The sequence below is a fragment of the Aythya marila genome, assembly GCF_965140915.1.
Source record: "Aythya marila genome assembly, chromosome: 16".
NCBI lineage: Eukaryota > Metazoa > Chordata > Aves > Anseriformes > Anatidae > Aythya > Aythya marila.
This window is the reverse complement of record NC_139057.1, coordinates 7,303,864-7,324,582: the sequence shown is the minus strand read 5'-3', so window position 1 is coordinate 7,324,582 and position 20,719 is coordinate 7,303,864. Positions and strand designations below refer to the sequence as shown.

The following is a 20,719-nucleotide window of genomic DNA, read 5'->3' as shown; positions in this document are numbered from 1 at the left end:
AAAGTATTAGGAGTAATTTGGTAGAGGTCAGATGCCCTCTGTTGTTTCTCTGATCCAAGTCTGAGTGAGGTCCTCGAAAAAAAATGCAGACAAGTTTATAAAGTTTTATTGTTGTGTTACAGAGCTGGAGAAAAGAGACAGTTTAGCCACTCTTTCAGCTCTTTCAGGATGTTACAGTCTGGATTTTTGATCCACTAGCCTGCTTTGTGAATTCCTGCAGGCCTTAAATACAGTTATGATAGGTATAATATATAGCTTTTTTGTACCCAGTGAGGTCTGCACTTCAGCAGTGGTTGCATCACAATACCTGTGCTGAAGAAGTTGTTTCTGTCATTAAATGACCTTTCTGATCATTGGATTTATTTATTTATTTATTTCACCATAACTCATATTTGTTATTTCTCGCTGAGATTCAGGAAAAGCTGGTTCTGTGCAGCTGCAGCCTCCTGTTGTTCCTGCCTGTTTTTTTACACTTTGTCCCATACGATAAATTTCAGTTATCACTTAGGACGGGCAGGAAAACAACACTGAAACTGGTGATTATGATCTGTAAATGATCTGTGTACTGGCTCTGGATCTAAGCCCTTTCTTAGCTCATTTGAGACATCAGTTAAAAGAACACAGCTTAATATTTGTATTTCAATCATTTTTCTTTTTTCTTTTTCTTTGAAATTTCCATTATTTTAATAGTCTTGATAGATACTTGGAAACTAGATTTATTTTCCATATCAGTTGGAAACTTATCCTTTTGACAAGGGTTGGTTTGTTTTGCTGAAGTTTCTTGCAGACTGAAACCAACAGTACTAATTTTAATACTGTTAATTTTTAACATTTTTACTATTAATAAGTCTTCTTACCTGCCAGGAGACAGATATGGGCAGCATTCAGACAGTGGGGCAGCATCCCAAACTGCATGGACAGGGAAGAGAAAGCACAAGAGGGCATCAAAAATGGAAGCTTTTTGGGACGGGAAGATTCTTGTTCCATGCAAGCAAAAGATTTCTGTAGGGCAGTATTGGTGTTGTGGGCAGTACATTAACAAAAGTACAAAGATAATAATAAAGCTGCAGCTTTTTTAGAGCTGCACCCTCTTGAGAGTGATAAGGAACAGTTCTCCTAAAATTCCTGGTAAGAATAGTTGCAAGTTCATGCTGCCAAAGTCAGCACCAGCACACCTGCGATCATGCCTCGTGCAGAGGGAATATTTCAGGCATGACCTTAAAAGAAGTCAGCTGCAGCTCTGGAACAGATTTCGCTGGATCAAAGATTGGTTCTTATCACAGCGGCCGCTGCCTCCTCATTGTTGGCTGCAATGAGAAGTGAAAAGCAGGATCAGGCCCTCTGTGTGTGCCCCTCTCTCTCCCCCACCCCAATAAGTAAAGAAATATCTGGACATTGTGTGTGTGGATGCAAATATATATAGTGTATGTTAAATATTCTTTTGAGCATCTTGTTTAGGTCGCTCTCATCCTGACAAAAGGGTAAGGGATGAAAAAGAAATGTGGACTAAAGCCCCACTCTGAGCCAGATAGTGGCAGTGGCAGGAGGAAAGCCTTCTCTCTAACAAAACTGCTTACCTGTGAGCTCTGCTCTCTTCCAGAATTCGCTCTGCAGAGCAAATTCTGGCTGCTGTATGTGATTCGGGAGTGGTGTTGTGCATGTACGGGCTGAGTGTTCGAAGGAGTTATTTTGACCTTTCTCATCTCTGACTGGTGTTGTAAAGATGGAGTTTTGTAGAGCAGAGATTTTGTGACAGAGTAATAATAAGAAGGAATCTGACTGCCAGTTGCTCATTACTGGATCTCTTTTAAATGCCAGAACCTTCTATGTTTGCCTTCAAACAACACTGAACACCTAAATCACCATAGTAAACAGATATAGAAAGAGACAGAAAGGTTAAAAGTGTACTCATAATCTCTTGCTTTTTCTCCTAAACATGTTTGATAGCAATATTGTTTCTTAAAAACAATATGACCTCATTTGTAAAGCAATATTCATGCTAAGCTAGTCAGCTGTTAAATATACCCGGCACCGTGCATTATGATGAAGCTAAACCAGAATTTCAATTATTTTCTGGACACATTTAAAATTATAATACTTTACTGGGTTAGTGTTATAGTTCATCCAAATTACTCACAAAGTATCATATCAATCTCTTGCAACTGCTTATTGCTTACATATCGGAGAAGTTAGTCAAAGTAAGCTGCTGCCTGGGGTAATGACCTTCATGCTGCCTTAGTGCTTTGATGGTTATGTGGCTATAAGTGCAAGGATGTCTAATGGTCAAAAGTCAATGTTTGTTGGCCATAATATTTGTCACAAAAGAAACAGACTATTCATTTGGACCAGCGTTTGTAACAGTATGTTCCTGAAAGGAAAATAAAGAGGGAAATAAAACACTTGATGGTCTGTGTACACTTCACTAGTGTCCCTCTTACACTAAAACCCAGCAAATAAAAATTCACACTTCAAATCTCCTTGCAGTTTTTTCATTGCCTGGAATGAAAGATCAAAATGAAGCAAGTCGATGAGGAGGATATATTTCTTTATACCCTCACTTTATACTTACATACCTTATCTAAAGAGATGTTAAGAGACTAATGATGTTGCCGCCATGGTTTAACCAGCTATGAGTAAGCAGAGCAGATTTATGAATATTACCGACGAGCATGGCTTAAAGCAGATCTCACCAGGGCTTCAATATGCCCGTGTATCCAAAGGGAAAATCAAAAGGCCCACTGCTCTGTAGACAAATGTTGTAATAATAGCGTACTTTTCAAGCTATATTAATATTTTTAAAATATAGGCTGTAATATTAAGTCCTAGTCAACAAGTTATTGCAAGGAGCTTACATTTTATGCAGCATCTTCAGCTGCACATGAATTCTGTACTTTAATAAATATATATAGGAAACGCTGGTAGCTTCATCTGTACCCATCACTGGCTCGTGAAGATGAGTACCAAGTAGATCAGGATTTTCAGCTCACCATTAAAACGTGATGCACTTCTCAGTGAGCTCCAGCAACATTTGTACAAGAAGTAGCATTCTGCAGCCCAACAGGTAGGGAAGCTGGAATTTTGAAGAGAAAATGGATGTCCATGGGGATCATCAGTAAAAACATCTGAACTTTGAACTGACCCTGTATGAGTTTACAGGTGCCACTTCAGTAGTCAGGGACATGTCCTGGAGTTACTGTGGCTGAGCTTTTCTCTTAACCCCTTCCTCCGGCAGATTTTCTGTCAAGGTTGACTCACTCAATCCTTAGTCCTTTTACCAAAATCTGGCGGATATTGTTTACACATAAATAGCTGATTATTAAGTAATTGTGGCGGTGAAGCATCATGATTGCATAACCTCTCTGTATGGCAAACAAATGAATGCACTCTTGCCCCAAATGGGACAAACTTAAATGTTCAAGAGCTTTCTTGAATTGAGGCTTAAAGTCTTCTGCATGAAAGTGGGTTTTCTATTATATTTAGCTAAGCTGGTCTGTTTTGATTTGGAGGGGCCAAGAAATAAGCAGCCTTTTAAAAATAATAATCAAATAATTTGTCTCTCACATAGTGCCATTCAATACACTGAAGAAGCTTTAGTTGTTAACAGAAACAGTAATTTCCCGCAGTAGCAGAACATACCTAAACTAATGAAAACAACTGTGTGAAGGGCTAGTACTTCAAGATTTTTACACATTGAATATAGTAATGAAAAGGAATATGATTATATGGATCTATTTTTAGAATAAACATTGTGCTTTCATACAAAGAATTCTTCACTCTGATCAAGAGTCTTTCAGGGGAAGTGTTGATCTTCCCCTGGTTTATTACATTTAATACATCCAGCTTCAAGTTTATCCTGCATACATTTAAGCCAGAGCCCAACTCTTTTCAAGGGGAATAAGTTATGAAGAAATGCTGTCCATGAGATAAGCCATGGATTCAAAAGAAATGAACCAAATATATATATATATATATAAATATTATTATTATCATTTTAGGATAAAAAACAAGTCTCCATAAACACACTCCTCAGCTTCTTTCTATTTATAATTGTATTTAATATAAATGTACTTCATTACTGGAGAGCAGTCTTCATGGCCATACAATAGCAAACAAATTCTTCAGAAGCATCTTTAATTATTCATTTGGCTGTACTATATTTTATGCTACTTTTCATAAATGTTAATCTTTATTATTGCCCTACCAGGAAAAAAAAAAAAAAAAAAAAAAAAAAAGGAAAGAAAGAAAGAAATACCTGTTATTAAATGACCTATCAGGCTGACATGGATAAATGTTGGTAGCTATTTAATTGTTTCCCATCTGCAGTTTTATACAGTTTCTATCAAACTGAAGGGTAATTTTTTTAGTAGCTGCTTATTTTAAATGTACAAAACCCTTGTGTGTAATTCCATTAGCTGCCCTACAGCATTGCAATCTACAGTTTCCCTGAGGCTGTTGTGAAATATTGATGAAATCCTTGCTTTTGTGGCTTCCTCTGATACACTAAACATTTGTCTGATGTTAGTTGAACTTGAATGGATCTGTTCAGAGTTATATCAGTAGTGACTTCAAAGGCTGTAAGGCTGTTACAGTTTTTTTTTACAAACTGAAGTTTCAAAGCCTTACCATGTGGTACTTTAAAAAAACAAAGTTCATATCAAATGAACCAAAGTGCTAGCAATACACTGGTAAGACTCATTACAATTTCAATTTATACATATATACATATATATATATTTAATTCTGATTGGTAGCTCATCCCATTTAAAGAAATTTAGATTGGTGTTTAGGGGAACCCAGGATAATGAAAGAGGAAAAACATAATTTGAAACATGGGTTTTAAATGAGGTAATCCATAAATTTACAGAGCCACTATGCTGTTTTCCACAACAATAAATAGGACAGGAGAACACTAAAGAAAGGCACAGAGAGACAAAAGTTACAGACTTTTGTTTTCTTAGGTAAAGTGATTTATAGTAGTGCAATTAAAATGACTAATGAGGAAAATATATTTACTGCTACTCTGTTCCTCTAATTGTTCAGGACAAAACTGCGTTTTGGAAAGCCCCCTTTGTGTCTAGTAACAATTACATGCAATTCATATTGGTGTCGTGGTGTTGCAATGACTCCCTGGTATGTGTCTAAAACCTTGCCCAGTGAGGCCAGGACAAGGATTTCCCAGGTGGATGTGCCAGCCGAGGCCAGGCGGTGGGTCTTGTGTTTGTGCACAGCAAGTGGCCATGAAGGTACAGCGCTTTGCATTCAAATTATGCTAGGAGTCATAATTTTCATAACAAGCAAATTTGGCGAAATTACAATCTGGAGAATATCAAACACATTCAGCTGATTGAAATAATAAAATTGCAAGTTCCAAGGCCCTGTAGAAAATAGCAAACAAAGATGCTTTTAACCAAATGCAAATTATTCACTTATACTGTAAAGCCTTCATGTGAGGGACCAAATATATTGGCTCAGCATGTGGTTCCATCCGTTTCTAGAGCAGCTAGCACCCGGCCACTCAGCCCCTCAGACTGGCTGAATGCAGGGCAAGGCAAGTGGGACTGAAGGTGTTTTTTTAATCAGTGCAATCACTGACTATGCAAACAACTTCGTCCTTAAGGAGAAATTTTTGAAAATTTTCAGGAAAAACTCCACAGTCATTCTTTCCTCTCCATGGATTCAGTTCAGCAGAATGCATTAGCTCACCTCTTTTTCTTTTTCTTTTTTCTTTTTTTTTCTTTCCAGCCTTCCTTTTGTTTGTTTCTTTTCTTGTCTTATTATTGGTTTTGCTTCACGTTTACAGGTAGCTCGCAAACCAGTTCACTGCACATATGCTTCCAGCCACTGATCATTTTCATTTGTCTCATGACTGTGTAGGACGCAATGTACAAAAGACATAATCTTTTCTCCTTTGTGCTGCTAAAAGTCCCACTGAAGCTAGCGGGTATTTTGCCTTCTTAACTAGTAGGAAATTGGACATTTAATAGAAAACTTTATAATACAACTCTAATTAGAGTACAAAAAAATGAAAGCCCCAAATTACTTCATTTCAGCATCATATATAAATAATGGTTATGGCTCCATGGAGTTGCCTTTGTGTGTTAAAATTCAGTTATGGCAGAAGCCACTCCAAGAGGGGCTGGAGCTGTATTTCCTTGCTCCTCATCGGCAGTGCTTTGCAAGCATGTCACCACAGAGGTTGTTTCTATCCTCCAGCAGTTGCTGCTAGTGCATCTTTTTTTTTTTTTTTTTTCCTCCTCTGCAAGAGATGCAAATTTATGCACAAGCTGTTTTAACTATTTTACAAACAGAGTTCTAAAAATGTTCTAAAAAAAAAAAAAGGCAAAATAAATAAATAAAAAGTAATAAAAAGTATAGAGGCAAAATGTGCAAATACTTTCCTATTATCCAAAATAGTTAGCAGGCTAGACAGTTGAGCATGTTCAACATTGTCTGGGGTTTGAGGAAAGTCTAAAACCTTCCTCAGGATGCTGAAGCACAGGCCTTTAGGAATAAACCTCACACTGCCAGGACATTTAGACCAGATGACAGACTCATTTCATCTCTGACACCCATGATTCAGATTCTCTCTGCTCCCTCCACAGTGAGAATGGTAACCTTTCTCTGTGTTTTCTTTCCATATGGCAGAACTTATCAGGAAGTTAGGTCCTTGGTGCAGAAATTTTTAACATAGTCTAAAATATTCTAAAATTATATCATTTACTCTCGTATCACAAATTTCATGTTTTGAGAGTTCTTTCCATGGAATTCCATCACATTTCCAGACTGCTGCATTGCTTTTAGTCCTGTTAAATTCCAAAATGCCTTTGATATAAGAGTTATGCAGTTGAGTAGGGATTTTTTTCCCCTTCAGTTGCCAATTTATCTCTTCAGTTGATTTTCAAACTGTGATGAATCTACGGCAATGAACTTCTACAAAGAGCCAGGTTAAGATTTGTCTTTGAGTAGCTAATGTAGTTAGACATTTTTGAGAAAAAGGAATGAGAAGTGGTCATTATCCATTATCTGCATGAAATATTTCAGAGAAAGAAACAGCTTTTGCCAAACACAAAAAGATGTTTGAGTTGAAGCCAGACAAGAAGGAAACAAGATCACCTTATAGCACTGTGAGATTGCTCTACTAATGATGTTATTTCAAGTGAAACTGGAATATATATATGAAGAAGTGCAGATGGTGCATGGGTTTTACATGGATTAGCAGTGTTGTTCTGGACAATGATTCACTGTCCCTTCTCTTGGCAGAAAATAAATTTTCCAGTCTTGGAAAGAAACATATATATATATAAATGTTTCTTTATGTGGAAAAAGAGCAAATTTGATTGAAAATAACATCCACTGGTGGAAAAGTTAACAGTAAAATTTAACACTTTAAAAAAGAAAGACGTGTTCACACTCTAAAGTTTAAGTTCAGAAGTGACGTATAACATGGTGCAAATTATGGCAACTCTGGGGTACAAGGGCCTGAAAGTCAGTTTTGGGTTCAACATCACTGGGAGCTTGGCTCAGGGCTGCCTATGTAGTATGGTCAAGATTTCAAGGTAAACATGATGGACTTTTAGACACTTAATTTAAAAAAAAAAAAATGCAGGTGTATTGACTAGACCTGTTTTCTTCTAGATACTTTGTAGAAATATTCCAGAAATATCTAGGAAAATGTACTCTTTTGAAGAATAAAGAATCAGCTGTTTACTGCACCCCTTGTCCTAGAGAAGTAGATTGCTTCAGTTACAATGAATCCAGTCACAAAGGCATGATGGGAAGTAAAAAAAAAAAAAAAAAAAAAAAAAAAAAAAAAATTTGAGAATTGCATTTATGGTTATTATCCATACGATAATATTATCCTTACTTATGTCATGATCTTGACATACACTGTCTTGGGATCAATCAGCACTAAAACCAAATACTGTATTTCCATTTAGGAAGCCAGAAATTGCTTCCATTCTATGTTCTGAAGCTCCTGGGCTTTGTCCAGGCTTCAAGATGGTGAAATTTCAGTCCCTTGCTTCTTTGGGACTGCACATTGCACATCTCCCATCTCTGACTGGGCCTGTTTAATATTGGTGGGAAAAATTCTCAGATGGGAAAAAGAGGAAGCATTCATCTGGTTACGGAGTTTGGATTTCTTTTACATATATATATATATATATTATTTTATTTTTTCCATAAGACAGCTATATATGATCAACTCAGAGGTTTGGAATGTCAGAATAAGCCTTGGGGAGAACTGGTGGGAAGAGAACAGGTCACTCAACAATTTATTATATGGACATCAGTATGACATGCAAAATTTATGCTACTTATTACAGACACTGCATTTAAAGCAAGTGGGTGTAAAGACTTAAGACACCCTTTATATAAGGCTTATAAAATAAATAATGCAAAGTTGACTTACACTAATGTTATCTCTGTTAAATAGCTACATTAATTCATATCAAGCTTTACATGCAATGAAATCTTACTAAAAAAACACTGTTGGAAGGTGACAGGCATTTCTTGTACCCTAGGTTCTCTGCACAGAAGAGGTCTCCACTGTCCTTAAAATGCCCACAGCAACTTAAATCATTTAGATAAACAGGAATGATCTTAGAAGTAGGATACTGAAATGTGCTTTCAAAGCTGCCCAGAACCCTTAGATGTTATTAAAGTGGACCTGACTGATGATTTTGTGAAATTTTGACAATGCTTTCTAAAAAGTTATTTTACTGCTATCATAAGATTATGTCTGAATGTTATGCAGACAAAAAAAGAGGATTTCTCAGCACGAGTTACTCTTCTGTAAAGGTTATAGTAAACATGTCAATGCCTAATTAAGCAGAAAATTTTATCTGTATTGTGGGGGATGTGCAGCTGTCTGGTACTTCTGTTTTTTCTACTAAATCCATTTAGAAGGACAAAGGATATGGTGGAGAAGGAACTGCTCTATGTATCATCCAAAATAAAAAAAAAAAAAAACCTTCTGGTGAAAAATGGGTTAATAATATTCAAAGAGTTGGTGCTGAAATGGAGAATCAAATTTGCACTGACCCAAAACTGTGTGAATGCTATTTGTTGTCTGTTTTGTCTGATTCCTTCATTGAATTCCCTCCTTATTTTTGTTTTGCTGGGTGTAATATGCTTGGCACTGTGATACATCCTGGCAAGGGGCCAGTGCTGCTACCTACGCTGTGCAGTATCTCTAACACCGCGAGAACCATGTCAGTCCTGCTCATCAGTTCATGCTGCTTGTTTAACAAGGTTACTGCTCGTGACGTGCAGGAGTTTTGCCGCCTCCATGTCCCTCCGTTCTCCATGTCCCCCTGAAAAACATTTGAGCTTAGAAAGGGATACATGGAAAGTGTTATCTTGTTATCAGGGAAGACATTCAGGGTGGTGAGATAAATATTTTACTCTTAGTATTGTCTTTACTGTCTGATCATCTGTAAATGGGGCTACTAATATTTGCTGTACCCCAACATACTGCTAAAAGACATAGTGGTTTAATATTTAACACAACATTTAATGTTACCTACTTTGCTGAAAGCATCTCCTGAAGTGCATAGCATTCCTCCCAAATATGATCATTATTTCCTCCTGTTAAGATGGTGTCCAGGTCCTTTGCTCTTAGCCACTACTGCTACCTATACCTCTGGTCATGAAGCTGCCTGGAGTAAGTCAAGCCCAGCTCTAAGCTGTTGGGATCTGCACAGGTCCTAAAACTATGGGAATGGTGTAGGAAAGATGGTTTGTGTGGGTCTCTTAGTACAGCACAGAGAGAGCCATTGTTTCCCTCTTTGTATGCTGCAGGTTAATCCAGGAAACTATTGTGGTTCATTTCTTTGGCTTGACCATAAACTCTTGTTAAAAGGGGTCTGATGCATTCCCAGTTCTTCTTAAATGCAAGTAGGTTGGAAAATTGAAAGATGAAAAAAATGTGAAAGGCCTCTTCTGTATGTTAACAAAAATGTTTCTAGTTTTTCTGCCCCTCCATTTGGATTTGCTGTAAGAATATAATTTGCACAAGATTATCAAATTCAGCATGTCAAAATAAGCCAGGTTTCAAAAAGCCATTCATTAGCTTTTCTTAGAAGTTGGGAAGGAATTGGATTTTAAACAAGTAACACTTTTAGGTTCATTTGCCTTGTTCTTTCTGAGCTTTTAACGTTATGATTTAGTCTTACCTCACAATTACAGCTAGTAGAGTTTTATTTTATTTTTGCCTTGTTACTTTTAAGGACAGCTTTAACTGGGGAGTTTTGGAGTTGTGGTTTTACAAAATTACCTGACACAAAAAGCTAGGTCTTCAGCATGCAAAGTACCCCTGCCGTGCAATCCCAAGGGTTAGCACTACAGTGTTGGCTCCTACCTGAAAGAGCACATCGAAGTATCTCCTGCAAAGACCTGTGCTTCTGAAATCAGTGCTTGGTTTTGATGAGTAGCTGTCTGTAACAGTGAATTGTTTCAACAGCTGCTTACATTGCGTGTAGCAGCTTTGCAATGGCTGTTAAAAAAATTACTCAAGAATCTTGTGAAAAAAAAATGTCTGAACCAGTTCTACTGCTCCATCTCTTCTGGGAGTGAATTGTTGGTTGTGATGGATTGATGGGAATTTATACAGTGACTGCAATGGAGATGGTTCACCCTTAAGGATCCCCTTTTCTGATTCTTCAGTCTATTTCTACCTAGGTTATCTCCCATAATTTCAATAGAAGTACTACTGATGTAGGGCCAGGGGGAAAAAAAAATCCTTAATTAATTTAAAAATTTACAACTCTTATATTATCAAGTTCATTTTAGTTAATTACATAGTTCATTTGTCAAAGAAAATCATTCTGGATTTATTCTACTTTTCCAGTTTTACAGTTAACTTTGGTCTACCTCTGTCACATCTAAATACTCTTCTGTAACTTCCAAGGGTTCTTGCCCTGAAACATATGTACGTGTTTTTATCAAAGCACAATTTGCTTTTATGGCACACAGTACATTATTTTTACAAACAAAAGAGTTCCACTTAAGCCTATTAGTGCTTTCAAATGTTGTATTTTGACATTTAAATTATTTGTGTACGTTCTAAAGTGCTTTTTTTAGGTGATCAAATGGCAAAAGATTACTGTACCTAGATGATTCTATGAACCAGGAAGATTATGGCAGTTATTTTTCTTCTATTTCTTGCCAATTCTACCCTTCCTTTCACTGAGGCTAAAAACAATTTGATAGAATTGAAGCTTTTAGAATAAACTTTAAATTCTTACATATGAATTTTCCAACTGTCCCATTACAGGACAGTTAGAATTATAGTCCCATGACAGGAAAATTATTAACTCAGAATCTCTGGCAGTTATAAAGAATTATGATCATCTGCCAATAGAATGCAGCAACCTTCACAAAAAGAGACATCATTTGGCTTTTTTTTCACTTCCAGAAGTAACAAGCAATAAAGTTGTAGATTAAAATGAAGTCCAGTAAAGAAAACACGGTGAAACTAGAAATCTTGAACTGTAGCATTCTCCTTTAGCAAGTTATTTCATATATTGACATTACATTTCAGGTTATGTCCAAGAGGAAGATTTAAAGGAAGAAGAAGATATAAAGGAGGAGGAAGAAGATGATGATGACAACAATTCAACTGCTCACCTCCAGGGCAGCAATGACACTGGCACGGATGAGGAACACGATGTGGGTCCTGAGCAGAAAGGGAACTTTAGTTACCAGAATTCCCCTGTCAGTCATATATCTAACCAGGATGCAGAAAATGAATCACTATTAAGTGATGGTAGTGACCACGTGACAGATATTAAAAGCATTTGCTCTAGAGAGCCACAGGATCCAAAAACCAGCACCCATCCCAAAGCCCAGAATGAAGCACACAACTGCATGGATAAAATGACAGCGGTCTATGCCAACATACTGTCAGACTCTTATTGGACAGGCTTAGGGCTGGGTTTCAAGTTGTCTAACTCTGAAAAGAGGAGTTGTGACAACAGAAATGGAGGGAACAAAGCTGATTTTGATTGGCACCAAGACGCACTGTCAAAAAGCTTACAACAGAATTTACCTTCCAGACCTGTCTCGAAACCCAACCTGTTCAGCTCCGTCCAGCTCTACAGGCAGAGCAGCAAAATGTGTGGAACTGTTTTCACAGGCGCCAGCAGGTTTCGGTGCCGGCAGTGCAGTGCTGCCTATGACACGCTGGTCGAACTAACAGTTCATATGAATGAAACAGGTCACTACCAAGATGACAACCACAAAAAGGACAAGCACAGACCTACCAGCTACTCAAAGCCTCGAAAAAGGGCTTTCCAGGACATGGACAAGGAAGATGCACAAAAAGTTCTGAAGTGTATGTTCTGTGGTGACTCCTTCGATTCCCTTCAAGATCTGAGCGTTCATATGATAAAAACAAAACATTACCAAAAAGTGCCTTTGAAGGAGCCGGTACCAACCATTTCTTCAAAAATGGTCACTCCAGCAAAGAAACGTGTGTTTGATGTTAACAGGCCTTGTTCCCCCGATTCCACAACGGGGTCTTTCTCAGATTCTTTTTCTCCGCAGAAGAACGCAAACCTGCAGTTGTCATCTAACAACCGCTATGGCTACCAGAATGGCGCCAGCTATACTTGGCAGTTTGAGGCCTGTAAATCCCAGATTTTGAAGTGTATGGAGTGTGGAAGCTCCCATGACACCTTGCAGCAGCTCACGACCCACATGATGGTTACTGGCCATTTCTTGAAAGTCACAAGTTCAGCTTCAAAGAAAGGAAAGCAACTTGTTCTGGATCCTCTAGCTGTGGAAAAAATGCAATCACTGTCTGAAGCACCAGCCAATGACAGCCCGGTTTCAAAATCAAACAGTAAATCATCTGCAGAATGCATAGCTCCCACTTCTGAAATAAAAAAAGAAAGTAAAAAAGATAAAACTGATGATGCAAACAAAGATGAGAAAGCAGTAAAAACTGAAGAGTATGAAGACACCCTTCAGAAACCACTGGATCCCACAATGAAATACCAGTACCTCAGAGAAGAAGATTTAGAAGATGGTTCAAAGGGTGGTGGGGACATTTTAAAGTCTTTGGAGAACACTGTCACAACAGCCATCAATAAAGCTCAGAATGGAGCACCCAGCTGGAGTGCATACCCCAGCATCCACGCAGCTTATCAGCTCTCAGAGGGAGCTAAGCCATCTTTGCCTGTGGGTTCCCAAGTACTGCAAATCAGGCCAACCATCACCAATAAGTTGAGGCCCATAGCTCCAAAGTGGAAGGTCATGCCTCTGGTCCCTATTTCAGCAAATGTGGCCCAGTGCACTCAAGTGAAGAAAGAAACTGATGACAAGGAGGAAGTACAAAAGGACTATGCTAAAGATGGCATCCAAGCGGAGCCTGCCTCACTCAGTCAGAGTGAAAGAGAACCTCCCCTCAAATCTGAAGTCTCTGTGGAGCCAAAAAAGATGGAACCATGCCCCTTGAAAGAAGAAGACAAAATTAAAGAAGATAGTGGAAAAGAAAAACCAGTCCTCAAGGAACCAACAGCAGCTTCTCTTAGCAATGGTTGTGCTGCTGCCAACCATTCATCTGAGCTGCCTTGTGTCAACCCTCTCAGTGCCCTGCAGTCAGTACTGAATAATCACTTGGGCAAAGCCACAGAGCCTTTACGGCCCCAGTCCAACTCCAGCCCCAGCTCTAGCACAATTTCTATGTTCCACAAATCTAATCTAAATATGATGGAGAAGCCAGTGTTATCTCCTACTCCAACCCCACCAAAGCCTGCAAGTGTGTCCAGGCACTATTTGTTTGAAAACAATGATCAGCCTATTGACCTGACCAAATCTAAAGGCAAGAAAGCTGAGTCAGCTCAAGCACAATCCTGTACTTCTCCACCTCAAAAACATGCTCTGTCTGACATTGCTGACATGGTCAAAGTTCTTCCCAAAGCTACTACACCAAAACCTGCTGCATCTTCAAGGATCCCATCTATGAAATTGGAAATAGATGTCCGACGCTTTGAGGATGTCTCAACAGAAGTCTCCACTCTGCATAAAAGGAAGGGCAGACAGTCAAACTGGAACCCTCAGCATCTCCTCATTTTGCAGGCTCAATTTGCTTCCAGCCTCTTCCAGACATCCGAAGGTAAATATTTATTATCAGATCTAGGCCCACAGGAGCGTATGCAGATTTCAAAATTTACCGGACTGTCAATGACCACCATCAGCCATTGGTTGGCAAACGTCAAGTACCAACTTAGGAAAACCGGAGGAACAAAGTTTTTGAAAAACATGGACAAAGGGCATCCAGTCTTTTATTGCAGCGACTGTGCATCTCAATTTCGAACCCCATCTACTTACATTAGCCACTTAGAATCTCATCTAGGTTTCCAAATGAAAGACATGAACAGGCTGGCTGTGGAGCAGCAAACCAAGGTAGAGCAAGAAATCTCCAGAGTTTCAGTTCAAAGATCTCCTGAAACAATAGCTGGAGAAGAGGACACAGACTCTAAGTTCAAATGTAAGTTGTGCTGTCGGACATTTGCGAGCAAACATGCAGTAAAACTTCATCTAAGCAAAACACACAGCAAGTCACCAGAACACCATTCACAATTTGTAGCAGAAGTGGATGAAGAATAACTCTTAAGGTATGCATGCTCTATAGCGAGTTTTGATTTCATCCTTGTGAGGAGGCCTCTTAAAACATTCGTACTTTATGAAATGTAGGAAAACACTATAAAATGCATAATGTACTGCTGCTTCATTAATCTAATTGCATGTACACATTCATTTTATAATGTTTTCAGGAAGAGAGCTTGATAAATGCAGAACTACATTGCCCCATACAGAAAAGTTGCTTCTTATTTTCAAAATAGCTGTTTTCCCAGTTCTTACTCTCTTTCTGTTTCTAAGAATTAATAGTTTTCACATCCTATGCACTTCAATGTGGAATGCAACAACTAAATGCTACTCTTTTACAATGAGAATGGAAAAAAAAAAAAAGAAAAAAAAAAAAGCGCACTGAAAACCAAAAGATTACAACCTTCAGTGCTAACACACCTGTAAATCTGATTTTGATGGGGGAAAAGAAGACAATTCAAATGTCAAATTAGCAAAATAATAGTCCAAGTTCCTCACACACTCAAACCCAACCTGAAGAATCTACTAATAATTGAAAAGTTTATGTCCAGAAGTTTGGTTATTCTTTCAATAATATTTGGATATTCAGTTTTGTAAAATATTTTAATATTTTACACTTACTTAAACATTTACTATTGTGAGTGGCCTTTTTTGTAGCATCAGTTTAACCTTTCTCTCCATCATGTCTCTGCTCATTCCTTTTTTAATCCTGAAGATGTGTGATTATATTTTGTTTCATGTTGGTGGGCATGTCAATCCTGGAACATCACTGACTTCAGTGCAAAATTTCGTATAACCTGGGAGGGAGGGGGTTGATGCTTAATTGAGGAAACTGCTAGATTTTTTTACAAGGTTAATATTTCAAAGACCTGTTAATAGGATACTTTTACATTACTGTTGGTATTTTTTATTTTATTTTTTTTGCTGAAAGATACACCAAACAAAGTACTGCCACAATCAATGTTTATAATATGTAATGTAATATTCAGATTACACACAATTTTTGCATTTTTAATTTTGCTTGATTCACAAACTTGAATCTTCTTGATTTAAATAAATATGCAGACATCAACTAAAAGTCCAAATAGAAGTTTTCTGTTCTAACACGTTTATTTCCAGCAAGGCTCTGTTAGTCATTCCCAGCAATTTCACCAGCAAACTCAGGCACTGCTTCTGTTTGCAGAATAATCATGTGCAGATTCAGATTTTCTCCAACATGTTCATTACTTAGATAACATTTGGAAAATGAATTCATCAGACAGTCAAAATTAAAGATGTGTTGTGAATTGTCACTTACGCCAGCTGCTATTGTGGCTATTCTCTGGCTAATTGAGGGTGCAAGCACTTTGAGGATGAATACCCGTTTGTGTGAAGATTTCACATTTGTTTGCTGCAAATATTCAGGAAGCTTTAAAAAACACTTTTGGTGTACAAAGCCAGCACAAGGACTATGCATCACTTAAGCTTCGATAAAAAGACTACTTTTGAATAATTTAAACCACTAATCAAAGGGTTACTTTGGGATGGGTAATATAAGCTATTACTATAGAGTATAACGTCAGTATTCAAGTGCAGTAAGATTTAAGTTTTGCATACATCTTGTATGTACTGTCTGTCTATGACTAGATTTATCCCTTCTGCGTATTTTAGCCAGCAAAATACAGTTTAACTCAAAGGGAGTTTATTTTCTCAATAATGCTAATATCCTTAAATGTTCATTTTGGCATTTTTAACCCAACATTAGAATCTAGTACAAAAACAGAAAATAAATGTTCCTTGTTTGTCTGATAATAACTGATTTTCTGCCTAACCATTCTATAACCCTTCCAAATCAATATACCTGCCAAAATATCAGAAAATTGCAAGAGATTGGTTGGGAAAAATGTACCATATTTCATTTCCTTACTCACCAGTTAACGATTATTAAGACTTTGACATTCATAGTTTTCACACAAGAGATATCAGAGCAAACCAATAATTTGGGTACTATCAAACAAAAGCTATCTGCCAAACATATTAATAAAACAGCTATTTTGGCATATTCATGGCTTAATACCTGACAAATGTTTCAGATTTGGTCTTAAAAGCACCATGTTATTATGAAGAGGCAAACCAAACACCCACCTTTATAAACATGTTACTATTCCTCAGGATTTGGGGAAGAAGTACAAAGAAAAAAAAATCTCAGAGGGAAAAAAATGGTTTCTGCATTGTAATAACCTCCACAGACACATCACGGGTATTATTCAGGTGATATGTGACTACATAAATAAGGTACTGTCCTTCCTGCCTTTGGGTACCCAGAAATTGCTGTCCTTTTAATACTCATCCATTTCTAATTTATATCAAGATGCAGGTTGTATCTTACCTTTGAAAAAATATATTTAAATTGCAATGACAGAGTGATAGCACTGTTATCTGGAACTATAATTTTAGTTGGTATGCATGATAGCACAAATTGTATGAAATGATGGGGTATTTTGGATAGCATTGTAAAGATTTTATTACAGTTTTGGAGCTGTAAGCCTACCTAAGTTCTGACTATGTTAAAAGTGTGGAGGCCAGAGTTTATTCATATGGTTTCTTCCTGAGATCTACAAGGAGACTAAATCAAATAACAGAGATTTTCAGGGTTTACTTATTCATACCATGTATTTTAGGATTCAGTATGCATTTGAATAAAAACATAGAGAAGAACACAGTATTTAGAAACAAGAAATATAAAGCATACTGAAATTCTTAAAATGTACACATGCATCTGCATTCACTTCTAGGCAATACTGTAGTTGAATAGAAATAAAAGTAGAGAAAATATATGGAAATAAATGGAAATAAAACAGTAGAAAGTGTACTCAGTAGAGAAATACTTTAACTACTTTATATATTTTAATGAAATATACTATTAAAAGTTATTTTAAAATGTTGACTATCGTTAAAATATGAATGAATAATCGGTGATAGTACTGTAGAAAAATGTGTTATGTATATGGTTTTATTTCTAAGACCTCTGTGAGCCTGTTTATAAGAAATTCACTATAAATTCTTCTTAAATGTAAAGACACACATGTCTGTTTTATATTCATCTTTGGTGTTTTCTTGAATTCCTTTAACTGATATGGGCTTAGTAATATAATGTAAAATCATGTGTAATATGCAACAATCAGATGTCTCTATACTCATTCATTTAACCTGCTACAAAACTGTTTTATTGCTATTCTTCAAAGACAACCCATGAACATTAGGGAGCATGGCTTTAATCAGATTTAATTTGTTTATTGACTAAGACCTTTGAAGAGCATTTATTATTATTATTATTATTATTAATAATAATTTATTTATTTATTTATTTTAATTTGAACTAGAATTTTTAACTTGATCCAAGAAGAAAAGACAATGCAAAATTTTATTTCTCACTTTAAATTCAGGTGATGGGGTTGGCTAGAAACTGGTCAGTAACCGAGGCTCTCTCTGGTCTTATCTATGACTTTTTATAGAAATAAGTCTCCATAGAGTTAAATTTACCAACTTGATTGGAGAGATTTCTTTTTTAAAAGACCCTGATAAGTAAACAAACAGCTACCTGAAATGAACTAATTTGAAAGTAAGGCTGCTGCAAAACAAAAAAATGAGTCATAATGATAAACAGTTTTTCTCTCTGTTTCCTCCTTTGTCTTTTTTTAACCATCAAGTTTAAAGCTTCTACAGTGCTTTTTTTTCTACTTTATAGGAGACAACTGACATTCTGTGGTAAATGGAAGAAAGAGCAGAGCAGAACTGAAAATCCTCTAATGCACTGACACTAACTTGCCCTCTATTGTTGAAAATGAGCAGGCAATCATGATTGTTCATCAAATGGCTCCTAATGCAGTTAAAGCATTCAGCTATAATTTCTCCTTGCATTTATAATTACTGTCATAGACTGCACACCTCAGTGAGCAGATTAAAGCTATAAACTATTTAGCCGTAGCTTTAAGATGAGGAACTTGATTTGTCTGGCAGCAGTTATTTGTTAGAGAGCTTGACACTTCACATAAAAATGACTCAACTTGATGAAGAACAATGCAGTTTAAGCAATGCAGTGATTTTAAATCAGTCATTATACCACGCCCTGTAAGAATTGCAAAGCAATTTGTTAAATGATATATAGGACACGTAGATAACTGTATGTGTTAAGTATACCAAAATAGAAGACTTTTTTTGGCTGTGGATTTTATTTTCTCATCTCTTCTGAAACAGTAGGAGCTGCTCTGAACATCACATTCTGCTATTAGCCAATATTGGTGGTACATAGGCAAAGCCAATTGCATGAATTAGTTGTCCAAAACTATATTTTAGAGAATTTAGCTTGCTCTTCATGTTTCACTTCTTCTTAGTAGCAAACATTAAAAACTGAGACCCTCTTAGAAGAATCAAACATGCTGGGACTGCAGTTATGTCCACCATGACATTGTAAGCAGAATTTACCAACGAAACTGCTCAAGGGTTCTGCTCACCTTGTCATCAGCCAGAAAGAGAGGGTTCACCACAAAGAAAGCCTTGATTACCTGGTTTGAATGGGACTTTTCTAACACCCTACTTGACAATGGAAAAAAAAATATTCTGCATGGACATCCCATTTTAAAACTTTTGTTGGGATAAAGTGGGTAAAATTGCTGAGCACCAGAAAAGGGAAATGATGAGGCAGTACACTAGGAAAAGGAACAAGTTGGCCTTTCCTCTGTGGTGGAGGAGAGATGCAGAGCCCGTCCTCAGAGCCCTACCTCCACGTCATCACTCCTCCCTCAAAATAGTTGTGTTCCAGTGAAGCCTCAGTCCCCTCATCCTTTGAAATTTCTCGTCTTTTGAAATTTCTCACTGTTTCCCCAAAACACTAGATCACAACGTTTTCAAGTTAACATTTTCAAACCTTCAAACTTTGCCTGGATAAAGTTTCTTCAATCTAGCACTAGCCCTTGCAAAATCTGTAATAGTGTGTTCTTGGCTTCCCTCAGAGCAGGGTCAGGCCAGATCAGAGGACATCAGCACAGATATATCAGTGCAGATTTACTTGCTTTTTAGGAATACTACAGGTTACCATTAAGATCAGTATTATTTAACATTGCATCAGGTCAACCGATACTGTTTCTAGGTTCTGTATGAGCATACTGCAAATGACAGTTCCTGCCCCCAAATGGCAGGAATTCTTCAATTCACAAAGAAAAAGCAACTTTTAAGCATTTTGACCAGACCTTAACTAACCTTGAATAGCACCTACCTCTTCAAGTATTCACTATTCATAAGGATATCAAAATCATACCTTCTCCTCACTGCATCTGATATTATTAAATGCTACAGCCTTCATAATCTATAGCAGAACATTTTCACCCAGTGAAATTTCAAAGGGAGAGTATTTGAGTCTTATACATTTTACACTTCAGCAACCAAGTAGCAAAGATCAATAACAAAAGGAAAAGACATGAGCAGCATCCAGCCCTCAAAAGCACCTTTCAATAAAAATAATGCAATTTAGCAGGATGATCACCCTGTGCAAATATGATGGAGCACAGATGGAAAATGAGGAAAATTATAGATATGACTTCATGGGAGGAGGAAAGGAGGAAGAGATTTTTCACTATTTATTGGGATAATGAGCAGATAATTCATGATTATTAAGCTGTAGTCTTCAGGCCTTATTCTTTCTCTCCTGGGTTCAGAGCTGGGTCTGTTTGCGCATCTAGGCAGGGTCCATTGATGGGGAAAGGTCTGGCCTTTGCACTAGTTTTTGTAGAGCAATGAAGTCATGCAGGATTTACACCAGCACAGATGCCACTCAGGACCCTTTCTGCAAGAAGAGAAATGAGGTAGAAGAAGCCACGCACAGCACAGAGCTTATTTCTTAATTGTGACGGTGTTTTTCATCTTGTCTTCGGGAAAGGGGCAGCAGATCCTGGGTTTCCAGCCTGTGATAAGGACTCTAACATCAAGTCACTGCACCAGGTAGCAAAACCACGGCCCCTGGAGAACTGAGGGGACTGAGACTCCATCCTGCCACCTTCCCAGGTCTGAAGGTTTGTGCATCCTGAGAGCATGAATTGACTGATCCCTGGAAGGTGGGAGATGGCAGGAA

At 37.4% G+C, this 20,719-nt stretch overlaps 1 protein-coding gene across 4 annotated transcripts in view; it reads left to right on the top strand.

Moving 5' to 3' along the window:
* TSHZ2 (teashirt zinc finger homeobox 2) overlaps positions 1–20,719 on the top strand; it is a 223,296-nt gene that overhangs the window by 126,041 nt on the left and 76,536 nt on the right. The window contains exons 2-3 of one of the 4 annotated variants that reach the window (XM_082773181.1): positions 11,543–14,621; positions 18,341–18,352. In XM_082773181.1, the coding sequence (XP_082629307.1) occupies positions 11,543–14,613 (3,071 nt within the window). In that variant the 3' untranslated portion in view covers positions 14,614–14,621; positions 18,341–18,352. Of the gene's footprint in view, positions 1–11,542; positions 14,622–18,340; positions 18,353–20,719 lie in introns of those variants that run through there. The other 3 variants (XM_082773183.1, XM_082773182.1, XM_082773180.1) reach the window with 3 other exon arrangements.